General features: G+C 26.3%; 1 protein-coding gene across 3 annotated transcripts in view; it reads right to left on the bottom strand.

Moving 5' to 3' along the window:
- The window catches only part of LOC142329158 (uncharacterized), a 539,826-nt gene that overhangs the window by 23,576 nt on the left and 493,813 nt on the right, over positions 1 to 22,437 (bottom strand). For all 3 annotated transcript variants that reach the window (XM_075373509.1, XM_075373508.1, XM_075373510.1), the window contains exons 3-4: positions 11,950 to 12,081; positions 2,783 to 2,907 (exon numbers count right to left, since the gene is read on the bottom strand). In XM_075373509.1, the coding sequence (XP_075229624.1) occupies positions 2,783 to 2,907; positions 11,950 to 12,081 (257 nt within the window). The remainder of the gene's footprint in view (positions 1 to 2,782; positions 2,908 to 11,949; positions 12,082 to 22,437) is intronic.

Raw genomic sequence — 22,437 nt, forward strand, 5'->3', positions numbered from 1 at the left:
AATCATTTTATAGTTATTGATTCAACAAAAAAAAAGGAGAGTCAGCGTAGAACCATAACTCTACCCATATCTAAAAATGTAACCTAATAAATTATACAGAACATTTCAGTATTAAAGATCAACAAACTGATTTCATTCAGTTTGTGCCATAACCATAGCATTGGAAAGTGACCTGAAAATAAATAAGTTACATCATTTAAACTCAACGATCATCCCATGCCAGGTACATTAGAGGAAACAGAGAAGTGTGTAAATTGATCTAGTTAGTTTTAATTAGATTTAAATGTTCATAACACAGTCATTTCTTGATTTATGTAGATTTGTTTAATATGTATAAAGTTTTAAGTAGCATAATTTTGTAATTGAGAATGACATGTTATTACATTTTTAAAAAAAACTGTACAATTTAATTATATCATAAAATCTACACAAAAAATTTAAAATAAATAATCCAGTTTTATTTATTTGTTTACAGGTGTAGAAAGAAAAGATTATAGTTTTTGAGTTTTCTTTTTGAAAAACTTTAATGACTACAGACTAATAACAGATGTCATAAAAACTATATCTTTTTATCAAATCCTTTATTACTCTCCAAATTAATTAAAATATTTTTTTAAAAACTCTGATAATCTTTTATGAAGAAAATTCATTTTGCGACTTAACTGGTTTTTTTACTTAAATTTGGTATAATTAGAATTATATTTAAATGCAAATGCAATGTACAATTTTTTAAGACATAGAACACACCAAAACAAACCTGCTGAATTTTACCTTGTACAACAAAAGGATATAATGTGTGTGCATAGATTTGATTCTAAATGAAATTATTAATGTTAAAATGGTTGGTTATCTAGCACTTTATAAGAAGATACCACACTCAATAATTTTATTTTAGTGAGCTTAAAAAAAAAGTGCTTGCTTTCCACAGAAAATAAATTGGAAGATAATTTAAAACTAGATGGTCATTTACAATGATTATTATTGTAAAGAAGTATATATGTATACACATATATATAATTCTATAATTTCATTAATTAAGTATAATCCTGAAACCACCAGATACTGTCAATTAAAAACGAAGAACATTATGTACTAGAACGCTCTCCAAGTATTCACTTCATCATTAATAGTTTAAAATTACAAATTACACATTTATTACATCATAAATTATAATAGGGAATAAATGAGTGACAAATATATATTATGGTATAAAAAGGAGATTTTAATTTTAAATGACAAAGCATGATATGTTGATGTAATACTGGATTCCAGTATGGCAGTGAAGTTATGTTGTTAGAAATTTTTTGGTTGTTAGGTTTTATGTTTTATACATTTCTAAGTATTTATTCCTTTTTTGTTTTTGTTATTTGTTGATGTAATTGTAGAATTATATACCGACTGATGATACAGGATCCCGCAAAAGTTGACTATTGATATTAGTTTCTTTAGTGTTTCTGTTACTGTGTTTGATGGTTAAGTTATTATTTTTTTATATATATAAAAGGAAAAATAATAATTAAATTACAAATTGGCAATACCTATGAAAACAAGTTTCTACAAAAATAATAATTAAATTACAAATTGGCAATACCTATGAAAACAAGTTTCTACAAATGATACTTCTACCAACATTTTTAGAATAAACTTACACTTGTTTTGTTTCATAAATATTGTTTGTTTTGTTGTTATTTAATTATTATTATTCTTCATTACCATTTTTTTAATTTATTTATTATCATGTTTTATATACTAATTCCTCAGTAACTACTGATGATTATTGTTTAACTTTAAAAATGGCCATCTAATTATAATTTTAAGAGTTTTTTCTAATTGGTTTACAACATTTTCTTGGTTTATTTTAATAAACATTTAACAAAGCTTTAAAAATGGCCATCTAATTATAATTTTAAGTTTTTTCTAATTGGTTTACAACATTTTCTTGGTTTATTTTAATAAACATTTAACAAAGCTTTGTATGGAAAATAAAAATAAAAATTCTACATTTTAAAATTTAATATTGATTAATTATTGAATTAGTATCGCTACAAAAATATTTCTTTTTACTAAAATTATGTTTTATTTGGTGGAATCATGACATTTTATAGTAAGAAAATTGCATTTTACTATATGATTTTAAATAAACAAGTAATTGTGGAAATTGTTGTATTGTATCCAGTAAGCTTAATGAATCAGACAGTTACTTGTTTATATTCATGTATTTCTAACAGATATGAGGAAAATGTTATTAAATTATTGATATTTTTTTAATATACTAACATTTGTAGCTAAAAACTGCTAAAATTAAATTTTTACAAAAATTGGTTAACTTTCAAAATAATAAATTATTATTCAGTAATAGCGCACAAGATAATGAAGCTAAAAGAGCATCAGCTGTTAATACTTATCCTCATTTCACATGCTTAATTTTATCTTGAATACATTTTGAAAAATCTCATTAAATAAAGAATGACTGTATATATGAATTTTAATTACACTACAAGCAACTGCAAAATGGAAACTAACTTTATATCTAATATAATTTATAAAACTTGAAATTAAGAACAAGGAAAGAAACTTTACAACATACACTAACTGTATTACTTAAATGTTTTGAGCTTCATTCTGAGATGCTATAATAAAAGCATGCTGAAGTATAATTGCTTAATATAACAATTCTATATTAATAAATTAAAAACAATATATTAAAAATTAAAATATTTAATGTATAAAAAAATTATTTGATAAAAAAACAAAACTGTTTTATTAAATTACATAACTTTACCTAGATTTTCCTTTTGAATTACAGGTTTTTGCCCCATTAACTTGATCTAGATTTTTATGAACTCGCTCTAGAAACCTTGAAACCTGTTCTAGAACCGCTCTATACATTTGTCTGCTAGATTCAGCCTGTTAAAACAAAAAAAATATTACAAGAAAAATAATTATTTTGCAGATAAATTTATACCTTTTACTGTTTACTATCAAAATTAATGATAATACTTCTACAAGTAAAATTTTATAAGGAGAAAAATTATACTGTTCTAGGCTACATTTGAAAGGGTACAACAGCCCTCTCAAATATTTATTTATTTATTCATACTCACAATAACAGGATTATATTCAATTACAGTCACCAGGTAAGTGTTATTCATTTTATTGCATATGAAAAATTGCAAGCCTGACTGGAATTTAAACGGAGAATCTTTTGGATGAAAGACAGAGATGTTATCACTCTTGCCATGGAGTTCAATGGAATTATGAAAACAGTAACAAAAAAAAAACTTTGAATAAAAATTGTTCAAATTTTTATGAAAATAAGATTTTTTCTTATTAATTTTTTTACTGAATTGACATTTAAGTGAAGATTTTGAACAATAACAGTAGAATGTTTTTCATCAAGGTCCTGCCAGAGACCTTTGATTCAAAGCAGACTTGCACCCAAAGGTCCATTTTTGAAATCTTATAGCCGCCATTAGCATCAGAATTAAAATCAAATTATCCTGAAATACGGTTAAAAAAAGGTGTTATGGTATACATTAAAAGATAGACAGATAAAGTTATGGGCAAAAAAGAAAAGAATTATTATAATATATTCATATTAATTGTTATGTTCATAACCTTAACTGTTTTAAGTGACTTATGAGTTGCAAGTCACTCCCAAAAATGTGTATATCCATTCTCAAGAATAATCAACATTCCGGCCAATTTTATCCAGCACAAGAAAAAAGAGATGGTTTCCCACTGATTTCTTCCCTGAGCTAAATATATTGTTGTACATCCTCCTTACAAAAACAGAATAAATTCTGTTCACCATATTAATTGTCAAGTATTTATCATCATTACTCTAAGAGAAAGTATAATTGGTTTGTAGTTGTGCCCCAGTTACTTCACACACATCACAGACATAAAAAAAACTGGCGATGATACTGGAAAGCAATAGATTAATTCTATAAAACACCTTTTTCAATTAGCTGGCCTCCATGGTGCAAGTGGTAGCAACTTGGCCTTTCATCTGGAGATCCCAGGTTTGAATCTCAGTCAGGGATGAAATCTTCACGTGCTACAAAAATTGTCATTCATCTCATCCTATGAAGCAATACCTAACGGGCAGTCCTGGAGGTTAAAAAAATATTTCAATTATGAAATAATATGTTATATGCATTTCCTTATATCAACAGCACAAATATATGTGTGTTTTGATGGAAATATCTTGGCTTAATCCACACCATGAAATTGAGTGAGAGCTTGTATATTAGAGAAATTCATATCATTAAATATCATGATAAAACAGATGAGAGTGTGAGATGGATGTTATACCTTAAAGGATTTGTTTTTATGAAAATTTTAATCATACATTATTTTTCCCTTTAGCAAAGTTTAATACAGAAAAATAGTTGAAAAAAAAACAGGTTGACTGGAAAAGGCGCCTTACTGCTAAAAAATGCAGATTATTAATTTTCTTACATTTCATCATTTTTCCATAGATATAGATCATCATAGATATAATTGATTATTTTTTGTTTAAAAATCCCAAAATATTGGAAATAATTTTTTTAATTACGTTTTACTCCATAAGAACTTGGTTCCAGAGTCATAAAAGTTATAAATTTTTTTATAATTTTATATTGGTTTAAGAAATCAGTCAGAATTTTTTTACTATTCTTTACCCATGATGGAACAGAGACAGTGTATGTGCTTGGAATAAGAGGTTGTGTGTGTGTGTGTGTGTTACCATTTTCTTCAAAAACTGCTAGATGATTTATTCAAAATATTTTTACTGGACCGATTTTGGTATGGTTTTTTACGTTATATAGGTATCATTTCAAAGCAGGTTTTATACATGTTTTACGGTTATAGGCTACCAGGTAGCACTGCAGTAGATGTGTTTCTCTAAATTGTTTGGGCTGATTTTGATGCAGTTTTTTGCAATACATAAGTATGACCTCCCCAGGTTCTGAGTTTTATGGTTATAAGCCACCAGGGGGCGCTGCAATAGATATGTTTCTTCAAAACGGCTTCGTGGGGTTTTTAAAACTTTTAATTTTACCATTTGGTAAATGCAAGAAAATAAATATGTGGAACTGAAAGGTTAAATTAAATATACTTTCAATTTATCATAAACAGAAAGGTTTAATTTTAAGCTAAATACAAATTCTAACTATAATATTACCAACTTTTTTACCCTTAACTCTGTAGTTTTAATAAATTTATATTTACATTTTACAACAAATGTGACTCACTTTAGAAATCTGGATGAAAAAATAAAGAATGAATAATAAATTGCAATAAAAATAAAACTCAATCTTGTAACAATCATAAATGTATTGAGCACTGGCTAAAACCTTTTTGGCAAAATTGAATACAAATAGCAATAAACATAAGTTAAAATGTATGTTTGTCTAGGGTCCTCCTAGAACTATTTCTTATTAATCACATTTTTTTTTTTCATTCTTTAAGACACACAACAGAGATGAAAATTAGTGTAAATTTTGTATGTTCATTAATGGTGAAATATTTGTGGAAGAAAAAAAAATTTTAATTTTAATTAAAATGTAAACTACAGATTTATTTTTAAATCAAGAATCTGGATCTAAAACTTTGTAATTCTTTTCTCATTTTTATACAGCAAGATAAATCTGCATAATATAAAACTAAAATCAATATTTTTGAAGATAAAACATATGTTTGCTGTCAAAATGTATATGGAAATCTAGTTTATTGATTTTCTTTATTTAGGAATGGAAGGTCAGAAATCCCCAAAAATAAATTTTATACATGAATGTAATATAAACACAGAAGTGATATTTTAAATTAAAAACTGTAAAAAAACCACACAGATTTATAAATAAAACAAGAACATAGCTATAATAAATTACTTAATATAAACAAATCAAGAAAATTTGTAAATACACTTTTAGTTATGTTTACTGATAAGAATTTACTATTAGTTTTAACCTACAAATGCAATATCTTTTAAAAAATCTTGCGGAGTTCTGCACAATAAGACAGTTTCAAGAAAATTTCATTGATTTAATTTGGTTTTAATATTTTAATATAATTTTAATTTGGTTTAATATTGATAACAGTAGATACTGCACATAAACAAATGTCAATGTTCCATAATGCACCATAACAAACAATTCTTCTAACTTGCCCCACTAAAATTTTTTTAACCTTAAATTCAGCATAACTCAAGAACGACTCAACAAATCTTCATGAAATTTTCACAGGCACAACTTCAGATACATTACTAGAGCATATATAAATTTCAATTGATCAAGTAGTTTTCGAGATTTCCAAGCCAAAAAATTTTATACACAGATCTATATAAATATACACAGACATATACTAGCATCCCTGTTGCGGCTTTGCCCGCGCTATATGGTTAGTTATGTTTCCCATTGTGGTCAATTTTTTTTTTATTTTATGTTTTTTAGTCAAATTAATTTTTAATAAATTACAATGCAACAATTTTCTTTTTTTTATCATATAGTAGAGAATATTGCCAGTGATTATTTAATAAAATAGAGAATAGAGAATATTTTTAAAAATATTTTGAAATAAATTTGTATACTTTTTTGTAATATTACTATTACAGTCATTACCTAATAAGTGCAAACTACAAACTACCACCTACCTATAGAGATATACATCCATCATTGTTTAATTCTAGCAATCTATGACAAGTAGTTTATTTATGTTCAAACAAGAATAATTAGTTCACATTTGATTTATCACTTACATATTGCGGTGATATGTTACCGACTGGTTTTCATGGAGACTATGTTTGTTTATGTTCTTAGTTAAGATCTATGTATATGGTGCAAGTTGTTTATAATAGTGTTTAATTTTTATTTAATTAAAGCTTAACTAAGGGTCAGTATGTATTATATATATATATGATATCTATTAAAACTTGTCTTCGTCCAGAAATTGTTTTTTTTATGTTTGAAATAGTGCATGAATATTAAAAATACATATTCACCAAATGCAAATTGTAAATGAAAAATCTTTCATAATAATTATTTCAAATTGTTAATTTCAAAAAGAATAATAATTAATTATAAATTTGTCATTGACAGTAGTCAGCCACACTGAATTTTAACTAAAACACCCTACAATATTATCTATAATCATCACTGGCAACACATTTTGTGAGGATTGGGTGGAATCATCTTTGGCAAGTAAATCAGATCACCTGAACTCTTACATGGTTAGGAATTAAGCATAACTGCTTTATTAAGCAGTTATGCTTAATAAATATATATATTGATATATTGTAATCAACAGAAATTTAAAAAGAAACACTGTGTCTACTTAAAATTGTCTGAAGTATAAATAAAATGTCACATATCACATGAAAAGTTCATTCACTAAATCACAGTACTTAAGAATAGGGTGACATCACACTTCAATGTGATGTAAGGAATTAATATCTTGTTTGTCGGTTGTTATAATCACAAAGGTTTAAAGGGAACTGAAGTGAGATATAAGTCACTCATGGACTAGCACAACAATTCTCAAGATAAAAAATATACCATGCCAGGGTAATAAAGTTAAAAGTGAAATAATTTTTCTGTCTTTTTTTTGAGCCAAACATATTGTATGCCAAGCTCACTGATATGAAGCAGTGTTGAACTCTACACATTCACTTTGTTTACCATAAGAACTTACTTTATAAAGAATATCATAAACTCTGGAAAAGCAATAATGGCTTTTTTACTAAAGGCTTATTTTATTCATCACAGTCACAATAAGGACTGGGGTAGGTAAAGTAAATTATCTAAGATTTTATTACTATTTTGGGACAGATTAGTCCCTTTCATTGAGAAGTATCAGACACATTGTCTCTACTTGGTAGAGGATTAGAGACAATTATCATGTTATCTGCAGAATTATTTTAATGCATGAAATTTTTGTACATTGCACGTCCCCCCATTACCTGGGATTCGCATTTCTACTGATGCATTATAGGAGACCCGTATCTTGAAAGGTTTTGCCTCTTCTAACACTATCTGTCAGTCATTGATAGAACTACATCTGTTGCTTAGAAGTTTTATGAGTTATATAAATCTCAATCTTGTTTATACTCTAACCCTACCAATCCTATTGACAGTAAATTTTACCTTTTTTTTATCAAATACCTGGGCTGCATACTGCACAGAAGGTAAATTAAGGGGAGAAAATAGAACACCTCACTGCAACTGCTTGTACAAGACGCACATAACTGTTATTGCAGCCAACAAGTTATGAAATAAAACTCAGTATTTATGCTGAGTCCAGTAAATGTGTTGGTTTAGTAAGTTAGACCAAACATTATGCTCTCTGATCAATTAAAAAAAGCACATGTATTTTGCTTTTTAGATCTGAATGAATTTCCCTTCATTAAAAAGTAGATGAGAATAAAATGAGGGTGAAATAAAGAATGTAAGGAAAGAAAGGATCAATGAGAAAATAACTAAAGAAGCACAGTATTGAAATTCATGAAGAAACTCTCCACTGACAGTATCTTCAGATAGATAAAATGTAATAATGAAAATAATGATCACTCCTAGCTACCCACTGATGGGAAGTGCTATCAAAAAAAAAAAAATTAAAATTCTGTCACTATAAATACTACAAATGATCGATTATTAATTCCTTTGAATTATAAAGAATTTTCACAAAAATATTTCTATATTTTAAATCTGTATGTAGTATAAAAAATAAATGTGTCATTATTTATTATCAAACGGAACATTCTCCATAACCTTTATGCTTCAATAATAATAAAAATAAACAACAAAACTCTGTTGTGAAAGATAATTTTGCACTATTAAAAGTAATATACATATAATATGTAAAAATATGACACAAATGATGAAAAAACAAAATTAAAAAAGTGTTGAAATAACTACATCAGACAAATAAACAGACAGTGAAATCTTCAATAAGTATGTAATGAGAAATAATTTCCAAGTATTCAAATAAACTAATATTAACACAATGATCCTAGCTTTTCTACAAGGACAGCAGAAAGTGAACAAATAAAATATAATGAGAACTGGCTCTATTGTTGGAGTGCAGTGGGGCATACAATTTAACTTCCAACCTAGTTTTCACTCTTAAAATTTTATTATTGCAAACATAAAATATATGACACTTTCATCTACTAATGAACAAAGTAATTATGTTTAATTATTGTTTTATTACCAATTCATTAAATGATTATTTATTTTTAAAAAATACAAGTTATAAAATAATTTTTAATTATGTTTAAAATTATACAGTTAATAAAATATTAACTGAAATAAATGTAAAAAAAAAGTTAAGATCTAAAGAAAATAAATTGTTTAAAAAATTATGATTAACCATTTTAATGAAGTCAGCCCTGGTTAAATATTTTTTCTGTACAAAACTAATAATCCAGATTTCAATAATTTGAAATTTAAATTAATCCAGACTGGTCTTGGCCAGCCAAAGTTAAAGAAAAACTAATAATAAAAAAATAAACACAATCTTTCTGTTGAGAATATACAAACAGTTTAGTTTGTAAAAACAATGTTTGGGTGTACTGTAATACATTACTGGAAAATAAACACAAAATTTACTGAAAATTACCTCATTTTATGAAAATCTTATATGTTGTAATCAAACCACTGTAGGCAACTTGATATGAAATACTAGTCACTCTGATAATGAATAACAGTTTCACCATGCCAGGCTTACTACAGAAATTGATGAGTGCAATGGTTTCCCATTGCCTTCTTCAGTATAGCTCCGCATTATCATGCCAAACCCAATGAATTGCATGTTTACTGATGATCAGCTCTAACAAGTAATAACTTAATTTTGTTTTCACAGGGACTGGTTTTACATAAAACATAATTATATACAAAAAAGTAATCAAAACTAGAATTACTTGTACCTCAAATGCTTTATATGTGTATCACAATCATATAATAGATCTATCTGATAATGTAAAAAAAATTACAAAGGAGAATACTACAAGGTAGTAAGATATTATTTACATAAGGTAATATTTAAGTGCGTAAGGTGGTGTAAAATATTAGAAGGGAAAGTACATTACAAGCACAATCTGCACTGAAGGAGAAAAATGGCCCTATTAATTCAGTGTCAACATTCTAGTGAGAGTTTGAAGAATCCAGATTATTTAACAGAGAATAAATAAATTATAAGTTTCACCTCAAATTTTATTTAAGTTCAGTAAAGAAAACAATGAGATTTAATGTTTGAAAATATATAAAAATTATAAATAAAAACTGGGTGATGAAACTAGGTAATTTCTATTTAATATAAATTTTTACTAATTCTAACATAAAGTACTATAATATATTAAAATTTAGAAAATAATAAAACATTAAGCAGGTTTTTAAGCAGAAGTTTACAATACTTTAACCACATATTAATGTTATTTAGCATTTGTTAAATGCTTTTAACAAAGTTAAATTTTTAAAAAACAAAATAAAATAAGATGAAAATAAAATAATGTTTCACATTATTACTACAAAATATTTTATTTATAGGTTAATATTTAGTATTAGGAAAGAAGTATTAGTATTAGGTAAAAAGAAAATTGATGGCATAAATTAAGTAAAAAAGTAAGGATGACAAAAAATAGAATTTAAGGAACAAATTAATATTAAGAGAGAATATCTGATCAAGAAAGAAAACATGTTAAAATTTTCTAGAGAAAAAAGGATTTTTATTAATTTCTCATATCTATTTACTTATTCTTCAATCAAAACAGATCTAAAATAATTCAGTGCGTTCAGAAAGTTGCTGTGCAGTATGCTTTAGATTTATGTGGTGCATTCTGTTTTTTTGCGATTAGGTTGGTTGCCCTGTCAATTCATTATAAGAGCAAGATATCAGACTTGCTATCCCATATAAAGTTGAAATAAAAATCTGAAACTTTTCCCCTACAAACTAATGTGTGTTCAAGAACTGAAACCTACAGAACATGCCAAAAGATTAGATTACTAACAATGGTTTAAATGTTTTACTGACCAAAATTCTGTAGGTATCCTCAACATTACGTTTTTTACAGATAAGTGTGGTTTCATCTGGGAAGGTATAATATTACTTCACAAACTGCACAATTGTAGTTGACAACTAACCACGATAAAATACACAAACAATCTTTACACGAAGTGAAAATTAGAGTCTGGGTTGGTGTGAAGATCTTTTTTGAAAATACAGTTAATAGTGATCATTATTGTTTTAACAAACTTCATTAGTCAGTTTACAGAAGTGGAGATCAATTACAGTTGGTGCCAACAAGATGGCATCACAGCGCACACAGCCCTGGTTAATGACATTTTTATGAAATGTCTTTGGTGAACGTATTTTGGGGGGGGGGGGGGTTGTGGTCTGCAAGATTGCCTGATCTGACTCCTCCAGATTACTTTCTATAGGGGGCAGCAAAATAAACAGTGTGTCACAACAGAGCACGCATGACTGATGAAAAACCACAATAATGGAATACGTATGAGATATTCCAGTACATCAGCTGGTTAAAGTGTTTGAAAATAAACTGAATCATGTGCAACGCTGAATCCATATTGGAGGAAGTCATTTTCAGCACTATTCCAGTTATTGTAATATCCATTTCTATAAAATAATGAAATAAAAATACAAAGTAACAATTAAGAAAGGTTTGGCATAACACTTCCATAATTCCAGTGCAGAGCAGCTTTCCAAACGCACTGTAATTACAAATTCTGTGATAAGATGAAAATGAAACAATGAAAAAATACAGAAGCTAATCAGATACTGCTGCTGTAATTAACTATAAATACTGTTCAGGCGATGAAAAGTGCTTAAAGTAAAAAAAAAATATACTGTCTCACAGATGGAGCAAAGATTCACACATGAAAGATAAGATAAATAGGAATAAAGGATAAAAAATAATTATTAACTAATTAAATGAATTTTTTTCTTAATTACCTGTTTAAGTTGCCATTGTAATGTTTCTACTTGTGACTGTAAAAATGTCAGATCCATGGATGGAGATTGAGGTGGTGACGGTCTCCTCTCCAATTGAAGTCTTCTGTTCTCTTCCAGAAGATTCTGACACTCCTGCAGAAAGAAAATATCATTAAATATTAATAGACAAAAATTAATTAAATGTGATTGTAATGATAAATAAATAATTTAAAAAGAAAATTGCATATTCTTCTGTAGTTATTTCATACTTAGATCAACCCAAAAAAAAAAGGTTAAAGTTTTGAAAAACCAGTTTAAAAAACAAATCACTTTCCAAAAACGTAAAAATGCGCTGATCTGGAAGAAGTGTAAAAGCTGTTCTGAAAGCAGATTTTCATAATTAGTTGTACTCCTTTTAATTTACATTTGCACAAGTTTAACAATCATTTACTGTGATGCAATATAATACAAATCTTTTTTTCCTCAGCCCCTTCCTGTATTTTTCTATTTTATTATTCAACTTTTCATTATTCTCCTTTTTATCACCATTTACTTACCACTGTTTTAAATTTTTTTTACTGATTTCTTTCCAACCAATTTACCTATGCTCTACTTTTAACTCATTCCTAGTTTCAGTCAAAATAATATCATCATAAAAATCTCAATATTGTAATAAAAGATTAGCAAATGCATCCTAAAACCAGAATATAATTATTTATAAAATTAGCTTTTTCACTTTACTGCTTTTTTTTCCACATTTAATGTATTTACAGAGATTTCTGCTTCATTAAAAAATGTTATAATGGAATTCAAAACATAATTCAAAATATTAAACATTAGAGAGAGATTTGTTTACTATCAACTGTCAGGTTGAAATAAAACTGATATAAAATGAAATACTCTATTGCTACAATGAGATAATGATACTATTGTTTTTTTATACTATAATTTGAATAAATAATACAACTGTAGTAGTTGTCATTGTTACAGGTAATATTGGTTTTTAATATACACCTAGTATTTCAATTTATTTTTCTTTTCTTTATGCTATTATCTAAAAAGTGGAATGTATTTTTTTTTTTGCGTCTAAAAAATAGGTTCAATATTTTTATGAAACCTAGTGTTGTATTATATTATGTTCTAAATTACTTAGTTTGTTGTACAACTGTATTGTATTACCTTTTTAGTAAAATCTCATCAACATATCTAACCCATAATTTTATTTTTTAAGGATATTTATAATATTAGTAACTATTATGGTGTTATGGATTATAAAAATATTTCTGGAGTTTTAACATTTTTTTTGTAATTGCCAATCTCTATGGCAGAGTGGTAGCATCTCAGTTTTATTGGCAGTCCCAGTATAAAATATTAAATATTTTTGTATTTTGCCTCTGGGCTACAAAATATTTTGTTACCAAATTTTTCTTTTAATTCATTTACTCATATTTTCACACACAAATTAAAAATTTAAACAGGGAAAAACTACATCTTTGTATGCTCCTGTATTAAAGTTATAGTATTTTTTACTTGTTTTTTTATGTTAAATATAAATAGCTCATTTTTCTTGGTATTTCAATCCCAATTTTTCTTAAAACCTTAAATATTATATTTGATTCTATATACAAAGTGGTGATTTTTTTAAATTTTAAACACTGAAGCCACGCTAAACAATATATTATGCAATTCTATAATTTAAATAATGAATAGTCTAATCATTTAAATAATACGGAAAACAAGATATAAATTTAAATATTATTAAATACTACCAGTATTAAAATAAAAATGAACTGACGGAAATCTACGTTTTCTATGATTTCTTCTACGATGTATTTAAATGTCACACAGGTTGGAGGTTAAATCTAATACCATTAAATATCCACTGTAAGAAGTCATAGGTATGATATAAAGGTAAGAAAACTCTAAATTGCTTAATCATTTTATTATATAAATGATTAATAAACTAAGTGAAAGCACGCTCAATTTTTATATTCAGTTAATACATACACAAATATTTTATATGCGAATGCAATTATTTATCTGCCTATCTATTATACAAGGTAACAAATTCAATGACCTTACAAGAAAATCTTGTACATAGTAAACCACCCACACACAGAGTACATTCACATACACATGCATCTCATTTTTTCTATCCATTTCTACTTTTCACACTGCATTAATGCACTATCAATGTTTTAAAATATAATTATGCAATTTAAATCCAATTATTATTATTATTATTATTGCAAGAGAGCAAGTACAGCCCTCAAGACATTTAGTTATAAAACTTATACGCATCCAAAAACCAGTCTGACCTATCCAGTTCTGTATTATTAATGATTGTCAGAATCTTTCTGGCTACATCCCAGAAGGTCAGAAGTGTAACTACACTTGAGAAATAGGTTCCAAAGATATGATAAACTTCATTTTAAAGCATCACAATGAACTTAGATTTTCTTGTGTAATTGGATGCCCAGAAGCATAAATGCAAACATAACTATTAAATTATCAATAGCTTGTACACAATTTAACAGAAATAATTTACATAAATCATAAAACAAAAATATAAATCAACTGAAATTAAAATTAATATATTTTTCCTTTTGAAACAAGTTTTAAAAGGGCAAAGACATGAGAACAGGTGGAAGAGAGTAAGAAATAATCCTTACAAGCATTATTTTATTTTTGTATTCAAATCAGATTGGTGGGTGCTGCCTTCAAGACAATAATACTTTAGTACTTCCTCTCCATTTAAAATCAATGCCATGATTTTTTATGTTTCTTTAAATTTTTCTATAAAAAATAGATGCAAAAAATTGTAGAGTTTTTACTCTGTTTTCTTTTTTTTATCTAAAGTATCCATTCATTGGTCATCTATAATTCAAGATGGTGGATCAATATTCTCTACTTGACAAATAATCTCAATAATCATACTATATATTTCTTAATTGACATATTTAATTTTTTAAATTTAAATGCATCATTAAAAATCACCAGAAGGTACTTTTTTAGGACAATAATTAGAATAGTGACAATATCTCACTACTTTTAGTAACCCAGTATGTTTCATCAGATTATAATGAAGATAAAATTGAAATTATACCCATGTTCTGATATTCAAACCAAGGCCATAACATTACATTTTATTTTATCTTCGATAAATATATCAACAAAAGTGCAAGTAATATTTTTAAATCAACTGGAATGTAACAGAAATATGTTTCATTGGAACTGCTACAACAGGAAATAATGCAACCATTATAACAAGAAATATTATTATAAGTATTATACTATACAACTTTACAAGATGATTCTTCTTATTGTAGCTAAAATTTTTTATAAAAATAAAAGTTGAATGACATAAAGCTTACAAAAATTGTAGTATTATTAGCAAAGATAATCAAACATCTATACAGTCTTTATTAAGTGTTACTAAAAAGTAAACAACCCCTAAATAAATAAAACAACCCCTAGTTTATAAAATAATTTATTTATACAACCCAAACATGCCTTCTTTAAATATATTTAAAACACACACATTTACCAGAACATCACCTATAAATATGGAAGATAAAAAATAAGCGAATTAATTTTTTATTGTGGGGGAGAATTTTGTATGAAAGTAGATAAAGGAGCTTTTTATTTACAGAGTAAAAGTTATCAAAGATAAGTAAAAATATTTTATTAAGAGGGGAAACTTTTTTCCATAAAACGTACAAAGTCTACCTTCTTTTTCCTTCATTTTCAATTTGCAGTCAAAGAAAGTGAAGAATATTCTTTTTAAAAAAGAAAAAAGTATAAAGATAAAATTAACAATGTGTAAGATTTTTTTTAATGAAATACTTTTGGATTCACTTTCACAATTTGTTATCAAGAAGTTTATGATACTTTTTTAAAAAAAAAGAAGAAAATAATGTGATTAATAAGTGATACTCTTCTATCAGAATTTGTGTTTAATGCATTGAAAAAACTAACACAATTAGTAAACACAAAGCTAAGGTTTCCTTGCAGAAAATTATCAATGGTTCAATGGAGTTAGTTTCTTCTGATTTAATCCAAATCACTTTTTCCTACTACTAAAATTTTCACTTAATCTAAACAATTTATCCATCAATGAAAATATATAAATTATACTGATATAAAATTCATATATGAAGAACAAAAAAGAAACTTTTCTGGATTTAAATTGGAAAAAATTAATACTTAAAATACACTGAAAAACAAGATACACTCCAAAATTTATTCACAAAAAAATCTTATTTAAAATCTAAACATAGATGTTGATTTCAGTTATCTAAGTGGATACTACAGAAAAATGTAAAATAAAAATTAACAATTAAATAGTACATATATCTTACAAAACACTACCAAACAATTATCTTTAGCTAAGATTTTAGAATAAGAATAAAAAATTAAATTAAAGATGTAAATAATTACCGATGTTCTAATTGGCACTCTTAATAGAAAGTGTAAATTTACTTAAAAAAAAAAACTGAACAATTTAAACCTTAAATTAAGATTATCTTCCAAGACTTAGTACACATAACTTTAATAAATTTTAGTTTTAAACTAAATTTACAATTTCTACTGAAGCTGCCTAAAAACCCAGTTAAAAATATCTATTTCATAGAATTGTGTAACTACTACCTGATTAACAATTAATACTATTTTTTTTATTATTTCTTTGCTTTTTTATTTATTTTTTCAACAAAGATTTTTATAAATACTTTTCTGTAATGTCTATTGATGATTCTCAACAATAAAAAAAAACAAAAAACAATCTAAGCTAGTTTAAGTGAAATTTTTTTGTGAATGGTTTTTTGGAGCATAATTTTGAAGCCATTGTTGTGCGATTGTCTCACTGAAACTGTAGTTGTAGGTGACCTGACATGAATTAAAAACCACAACAGAGATGACACACCCATATTTAAGAATAACAAGTCTCATGCCAGGCTTAAAGAGTAAACAAGAAGCGAAGTGGTTTTCCATTACTTTCTTCCCCTAAGTAATGGGATATAAGTCAAATTAAATTTTTATTAAATACCACATACATGAAACATAAAAAAAATATTTAAAAAATCTAACATATATATATATATATATATATATATATATATATATATATATATATATATATGTTATCTTTCTAAACATTCTTTAAATAGAAATTATAAATTTTCAGGAAAAACAGATATGAAATTATAAAAAAAGAGATGATGAAAAGGTAATGAATGATAAAAATATATGAAAGATAATCATTATAATCTGTGCTGAAATTACAACTCCATACAGTGTAATCTTCTAATAGGTCTAGTCAGCATTCTTTAACAAGTCTTTTTACTCCATTTACATTTATTTTCTGGTTTCTATTTATACATCTTTTTTTATTTGCGTTATTTTTCAATAATTTATATTTACATAATAATATTTTATTTGTAAGGTTCAACTTCATTCTATTTGTTTGAAGGATATAGCTGGCACATAACTTCTTTCATAATATATTTATACTGAAACCTGTTTGGAATTGTCACAAATAAAATCACCAAGTTTAGCATTATCACTGTGTGCAATCGTCGTACAATCATATAAAAAAATGTTCATCTATTATTATTATTAAGAAGGTAGATTACTTAATAAGCAAAGCAGGTCAACTCTTCTAATAATAATTACTTAATATAGTAGTAATTTATTTCAAACAAAGATGTAATGAATCTTTAGCAACACACTGTACATTTTTCAACTGACTCACAAAAATGTATATCATAAATTCACAACCATAAATAACTCTGCTATGAACACACTTGCATGCACATTTAAACCAACTTAAACATACCAGAACAGTTTCAATCCTACAACCTTTTTTACCACATTCTAAATATGTTATCACTTTAATAAAAGAAGATTATCAGTTATTTGTGGCTGATGTCTGGGAGAGGGCAGCGATGAAGATGGTTACAAAAATGACTGAAAATGTTAATATCTGAGTTTAAATGATTCTTTTTTCATGCATTATTTCGGTATGTAATTTCAAATAATTCTCAATGGTGAAACTCTGGTAATTACAACTGATTTGTTTAGAATTAATGGAAATATTTTCTTATTACAAAAATAATGTTACTCTGAATACGAATTTTTAAGTAATAGTAGTAATCAGAAAAACATGAATTTTCTTCACATTCATTTAATGTGTAATTAAAAATACATACTGAAATATTTTCTAATTAATGTTATATTTTTTTAATTTGTACTAATTTTATTTTTTTTCTTCCCATACTTTTTTTTGTTTAAACCTCCAGGTTGACCATTAGCCATTGCTTCAGAGGATGAGATGATTTGTAGCATATGTGAAAATGCCATGCCTGACTGGGATTTGAACCCGGGACCTCCAGATGAAAGGCCAAGATGCTACCACTTGCGCCACGGAGGCCAGCTTTCTTCCCATGCTTGGATAATTGTTATCTCACATAATTATTATTTTTATATATTAACATAAATTATAATCATTTCTTTCTTTTTATTAAATAATTTTTACATTCCTGTCAAATATAGCTAGAATAGCTATATTAAAGAAGAAAGTATGGTGATATGTCGAAAATGGGGTGTTGGTTTTTTGTAAATCTTTACGTTTTAGGGTTCAACTGGTTCATCTACACCAAAAAAAAATAAATAAATAAATTTTTTCTCTCTTAATTTTTTTTTCAAAAGTCATTAAGAGAGTGGGGGTATATCATGAAAAAAACAATTTTGATTTTTTTCAGAGGTTTCTAGGGAAAAAGTTTACTGTAGCATTGTTTTTGTTACCCACAATCCATATATAAATATCCAAAAGAAATTTTTTTTCAAAAAGTCGACCCTCACCTCTTAAAATTGAAATATACATTTTTTGTTCTTTTGCATTATCTTCCCCATAAATAATTTTCAAAAATTTTTTGTAAGTTTATTTACTTTTTAATGACGCTCCAATCAAGGTTTTGCTTCAGATTTCCTTGATCCTTCCAGACAAATCCTGGAACAATTATTTTTTCTTATCCAATAAATAAATACCATTCCGAATATATGAAAATGTGGATGTATATATATATATATATATATATATATATATATAGGGTCTTTAAACTTGCAATATATCAAAAAGTGATTAACATCAACCAACTTTTTATTTTATTTTGAAGCTTAACTTCATTATGTGCAAAAAACAATATCATTTAAGTGGCCTCCACGGCTTTGCTTGACATAGCCAAGTTTACCACAAAATTTTGTGTAACTCTTTGCAAAAATCAGTTTGAATTCCACAAATAATGTGTAGAATATTTGCTTTCAAGTCATAAATAATTTGTGGTTTGTTGCTACACACTTGTAACTTAACATAACCCCATAGTAATAAGTCTAAGAGAGTCAAATTACATGATTAGTGGTCAATCGATTTGCTGCTTGTTTAGAAAATGATTTAAAAAAGATTATTGCCTTTTCTACTCTTAGACAATTCTCTGTGCTTTTTTTAGCCGAAACAGTTTTAGACAAAAACTGTGCTTTTTTTTAGCTGATTATTTACACCACTAATATCGTGAAGCACACGATAAGTAGCTGTAACTGATTCCATATTTTGATAACAAATTTTTGTGATCTGTAATATTGTTGGAGCATGTAGGGTTCCATGATGATTTGTCGTAAACTACTGAAAACAAATGACATTGAAAAATTAAAAAAAAAAAAAAAATTACTGACGCCACTACAATTTGTCAACTTTTAACGCTCACTTTGAAAGACCCTTATAAATATATACGTAGCACAAAATTTAGAATGCTCCTAGTATTGTAGAACCATCACCTGATAAGGAGATTTACTTTGCATTTTTTACAGGATCAGAGAAAATTTTCAAATGAGATAAACTCTCTCATTGACTATTTAATACTAGACTATTGAGATGGGCTGTCTAGATGAGATAGATTAGAAAAAAAAGTTATTTGAATTCCTTCACAGTTATAAATTTTTTCTCTATGTTGTGTTATGTATTTTCAATTGAAAGTATTTGATATAAGTTAAAAAAATTGAAAACTGAAAATAAATGTGATACAGTATGCATTAAATATTAATAGTTTTATATAAATTAGTTTATATAAAATTAGTTTTAATAAATTTATAGTTTTATCTATTAATGGGTATGTGTTGAGATAGTTCTGTACTCTTTTTAAGATGCTACCATAAATAATATACACTATATATTATTTGACCAACTCATTACTGGTGCAACTAAAATGTTACAATGTAGTTAGTTTTTAGTTACTTTCACATGAAAAATTAAAAAAAAAATTAAATATTTTTTTTTATAAACCATATAAAAGAAATTCAATTGGAGTTGCTTTATTCATGGGTAGTGTGATATTCTCAAGTTTAATTTCATACGATACAATATCCACTAAATTACAGAATTCTTAGCAGAAAATTCCCTTCTTCAGTCCTACCAATACTTCCAAGAATTTCTCAACAGAATGGATATAAACAAGAGTTATGTTAGTTTCATATTACAATAAAGAAATCTTTAATATTTTGTACAACAAACAATATTTATTTTATAGTTAAAATAGCATTTCTTTTAAATTTTAGAATATTTAATATTTTTTTATAGATTACTATAACAACAAATATTGCAAGCTTCAAAACAATATTATTGTTAAAAAAATAAACGCGTAATAAAATTTATAATTCCTACAATGAAACCATTAAAAGTAGCTTATAAAAAAAAGTATGGTTCTTAGTGTAAAAAAAAAAATGTAAGTTATCTGATTAATAAAATAAAACGTTAAATAATTTACTGTGTAAAACCAGTTGTTAATGCATTTAAATGTATGGAAACTGGATTGATCAGTTAAGCCCAGCAACTTAACTTCCTGTCTAATTTATATCAACCACAGCATACAATAATTTAACTATGCAATAAACTAATAACCAGTAACATAAGTAAAATTATTAATTGTTGTTATTATTTTAATATCTATTGCATACACTTTATCAAGTAACAACTGAAAGAATTTTGGGAATTAACTTACTTTACAACATATTTCTGTAGCTGATTAATTTAATATTAGACCTCCAAATCTTCCAAAAAATTTAATCAAAACCAAAAATGAGATTTAATAGATGAAAACATTGTTTAAATTCTAATAATAATAATAATTTTTATCAGGTTTAATCAACTTGATAAGTATTTATTTCAGAAATATTGGAGAAAAATAATGGTAACTCCCACACAGTTCATTTTCTGCTGCATAAAAAAAATTGTGTGTTGTCATATTATTTGAGCAGGAAGTAAATGATAAAATAATAAAATGACATGGTACTAGTGAAATAACATAAAAAAAGAAGTTATGAGATGATATCATTATATTTCAACTGTGAGATAACTAATATTACTAAAATAAATTGAAAGGAATTGTACCAACTCCAGAAATAACCAAAGTACAGTAAATTAAAAAATGCAGTTATATTATGAGTAACTGTTTATTAAATACCATATGCTGAATGTGGCAAATAAAACTGAACTAAATTTTTACATCCATTTTGTTTGTATTATATTTTTGTGCTCATTGAGGTGCACATTTGCTTGGAGAAAACCTTATTATTAAGTTAACTCTTAGATAATACTTGTAATACTAATTTGAAACACATATTTTTCAGTTAATTAAATACTGAAGTTGCATTAATAACAGTCGAATACAGAGATTTTAACTTATAATTCTCAGATGTCTGGCTGCAGAAAAAAACAATTACTTTGGAGAATTAATAATAAATGTTTATTACAGACTACATAATAAAAATCTCTACAATCAATTTGTTCAAGGAATTTTTTGGAGTAAGGAAGCTTCTTGAAGCAAAGTCACTGCTCCCACATAAAGTTTCTGGTTATTTTTAAACCATAAGAACTAACCGAGATAAGATTATATATAGTGTTAGTAAATGAATGTTAATTATCATAGCTGTTATAGAGTTGTACGCTGCTTGAGACAAGTCACAAGTCACTCCTAAAATAACAGCAATTTTCAAGAATAACAAACATCACAAGCTAAAGAATGAGAGAAGTGAAGCGATTTTCTGCTTCCATCTTCAGTAAGCTAAATATACTTACTGTCAGATATTAGCAAAACAAACCTACCGAAATACAGATGATATTTAACCCTATAAGTGACACCTTCATTCTGTTCACCACAGGGACTGACAGCAACACTGGTTTCTTTCTTGTTAAGCAAAATTGGTTTTTCTTGTACCTCACCTCAAGTGCTTTACATACATCACAGCCACAAGTATGAGAAAAAAGTAATGTATTTCTTAGTATTCACACTACGTATATTATTAATTAAAATACGTAAAAATTTTTTTCTGAATTGAGGTATGATGATACCTATTTTATAAACCTATTTTTATAAATAAATTACAAGTTGAAATAGATCAGCAAAAACAGAAGAGAAACATACAACCATTTTTACTCTTTTGCTTTATTGATTAGAGTTA

The sequence above is a fragment of the Lycorma delicatula genome, chromosome 8 (genome assembly GCF_047948215.1).
Source record: "Lycorma delicatula isolate Av1 chromosome 8, ASM4794821v1, whole genome shotgun sequence".
Classification (NCBI taxonomy): domain Eukaryota; kingdom Metazoa; phylum Arthropoda; class Insecta; order Hemiptera; family Fulgoridae; genus Lycorma; species Lycorma delicatula.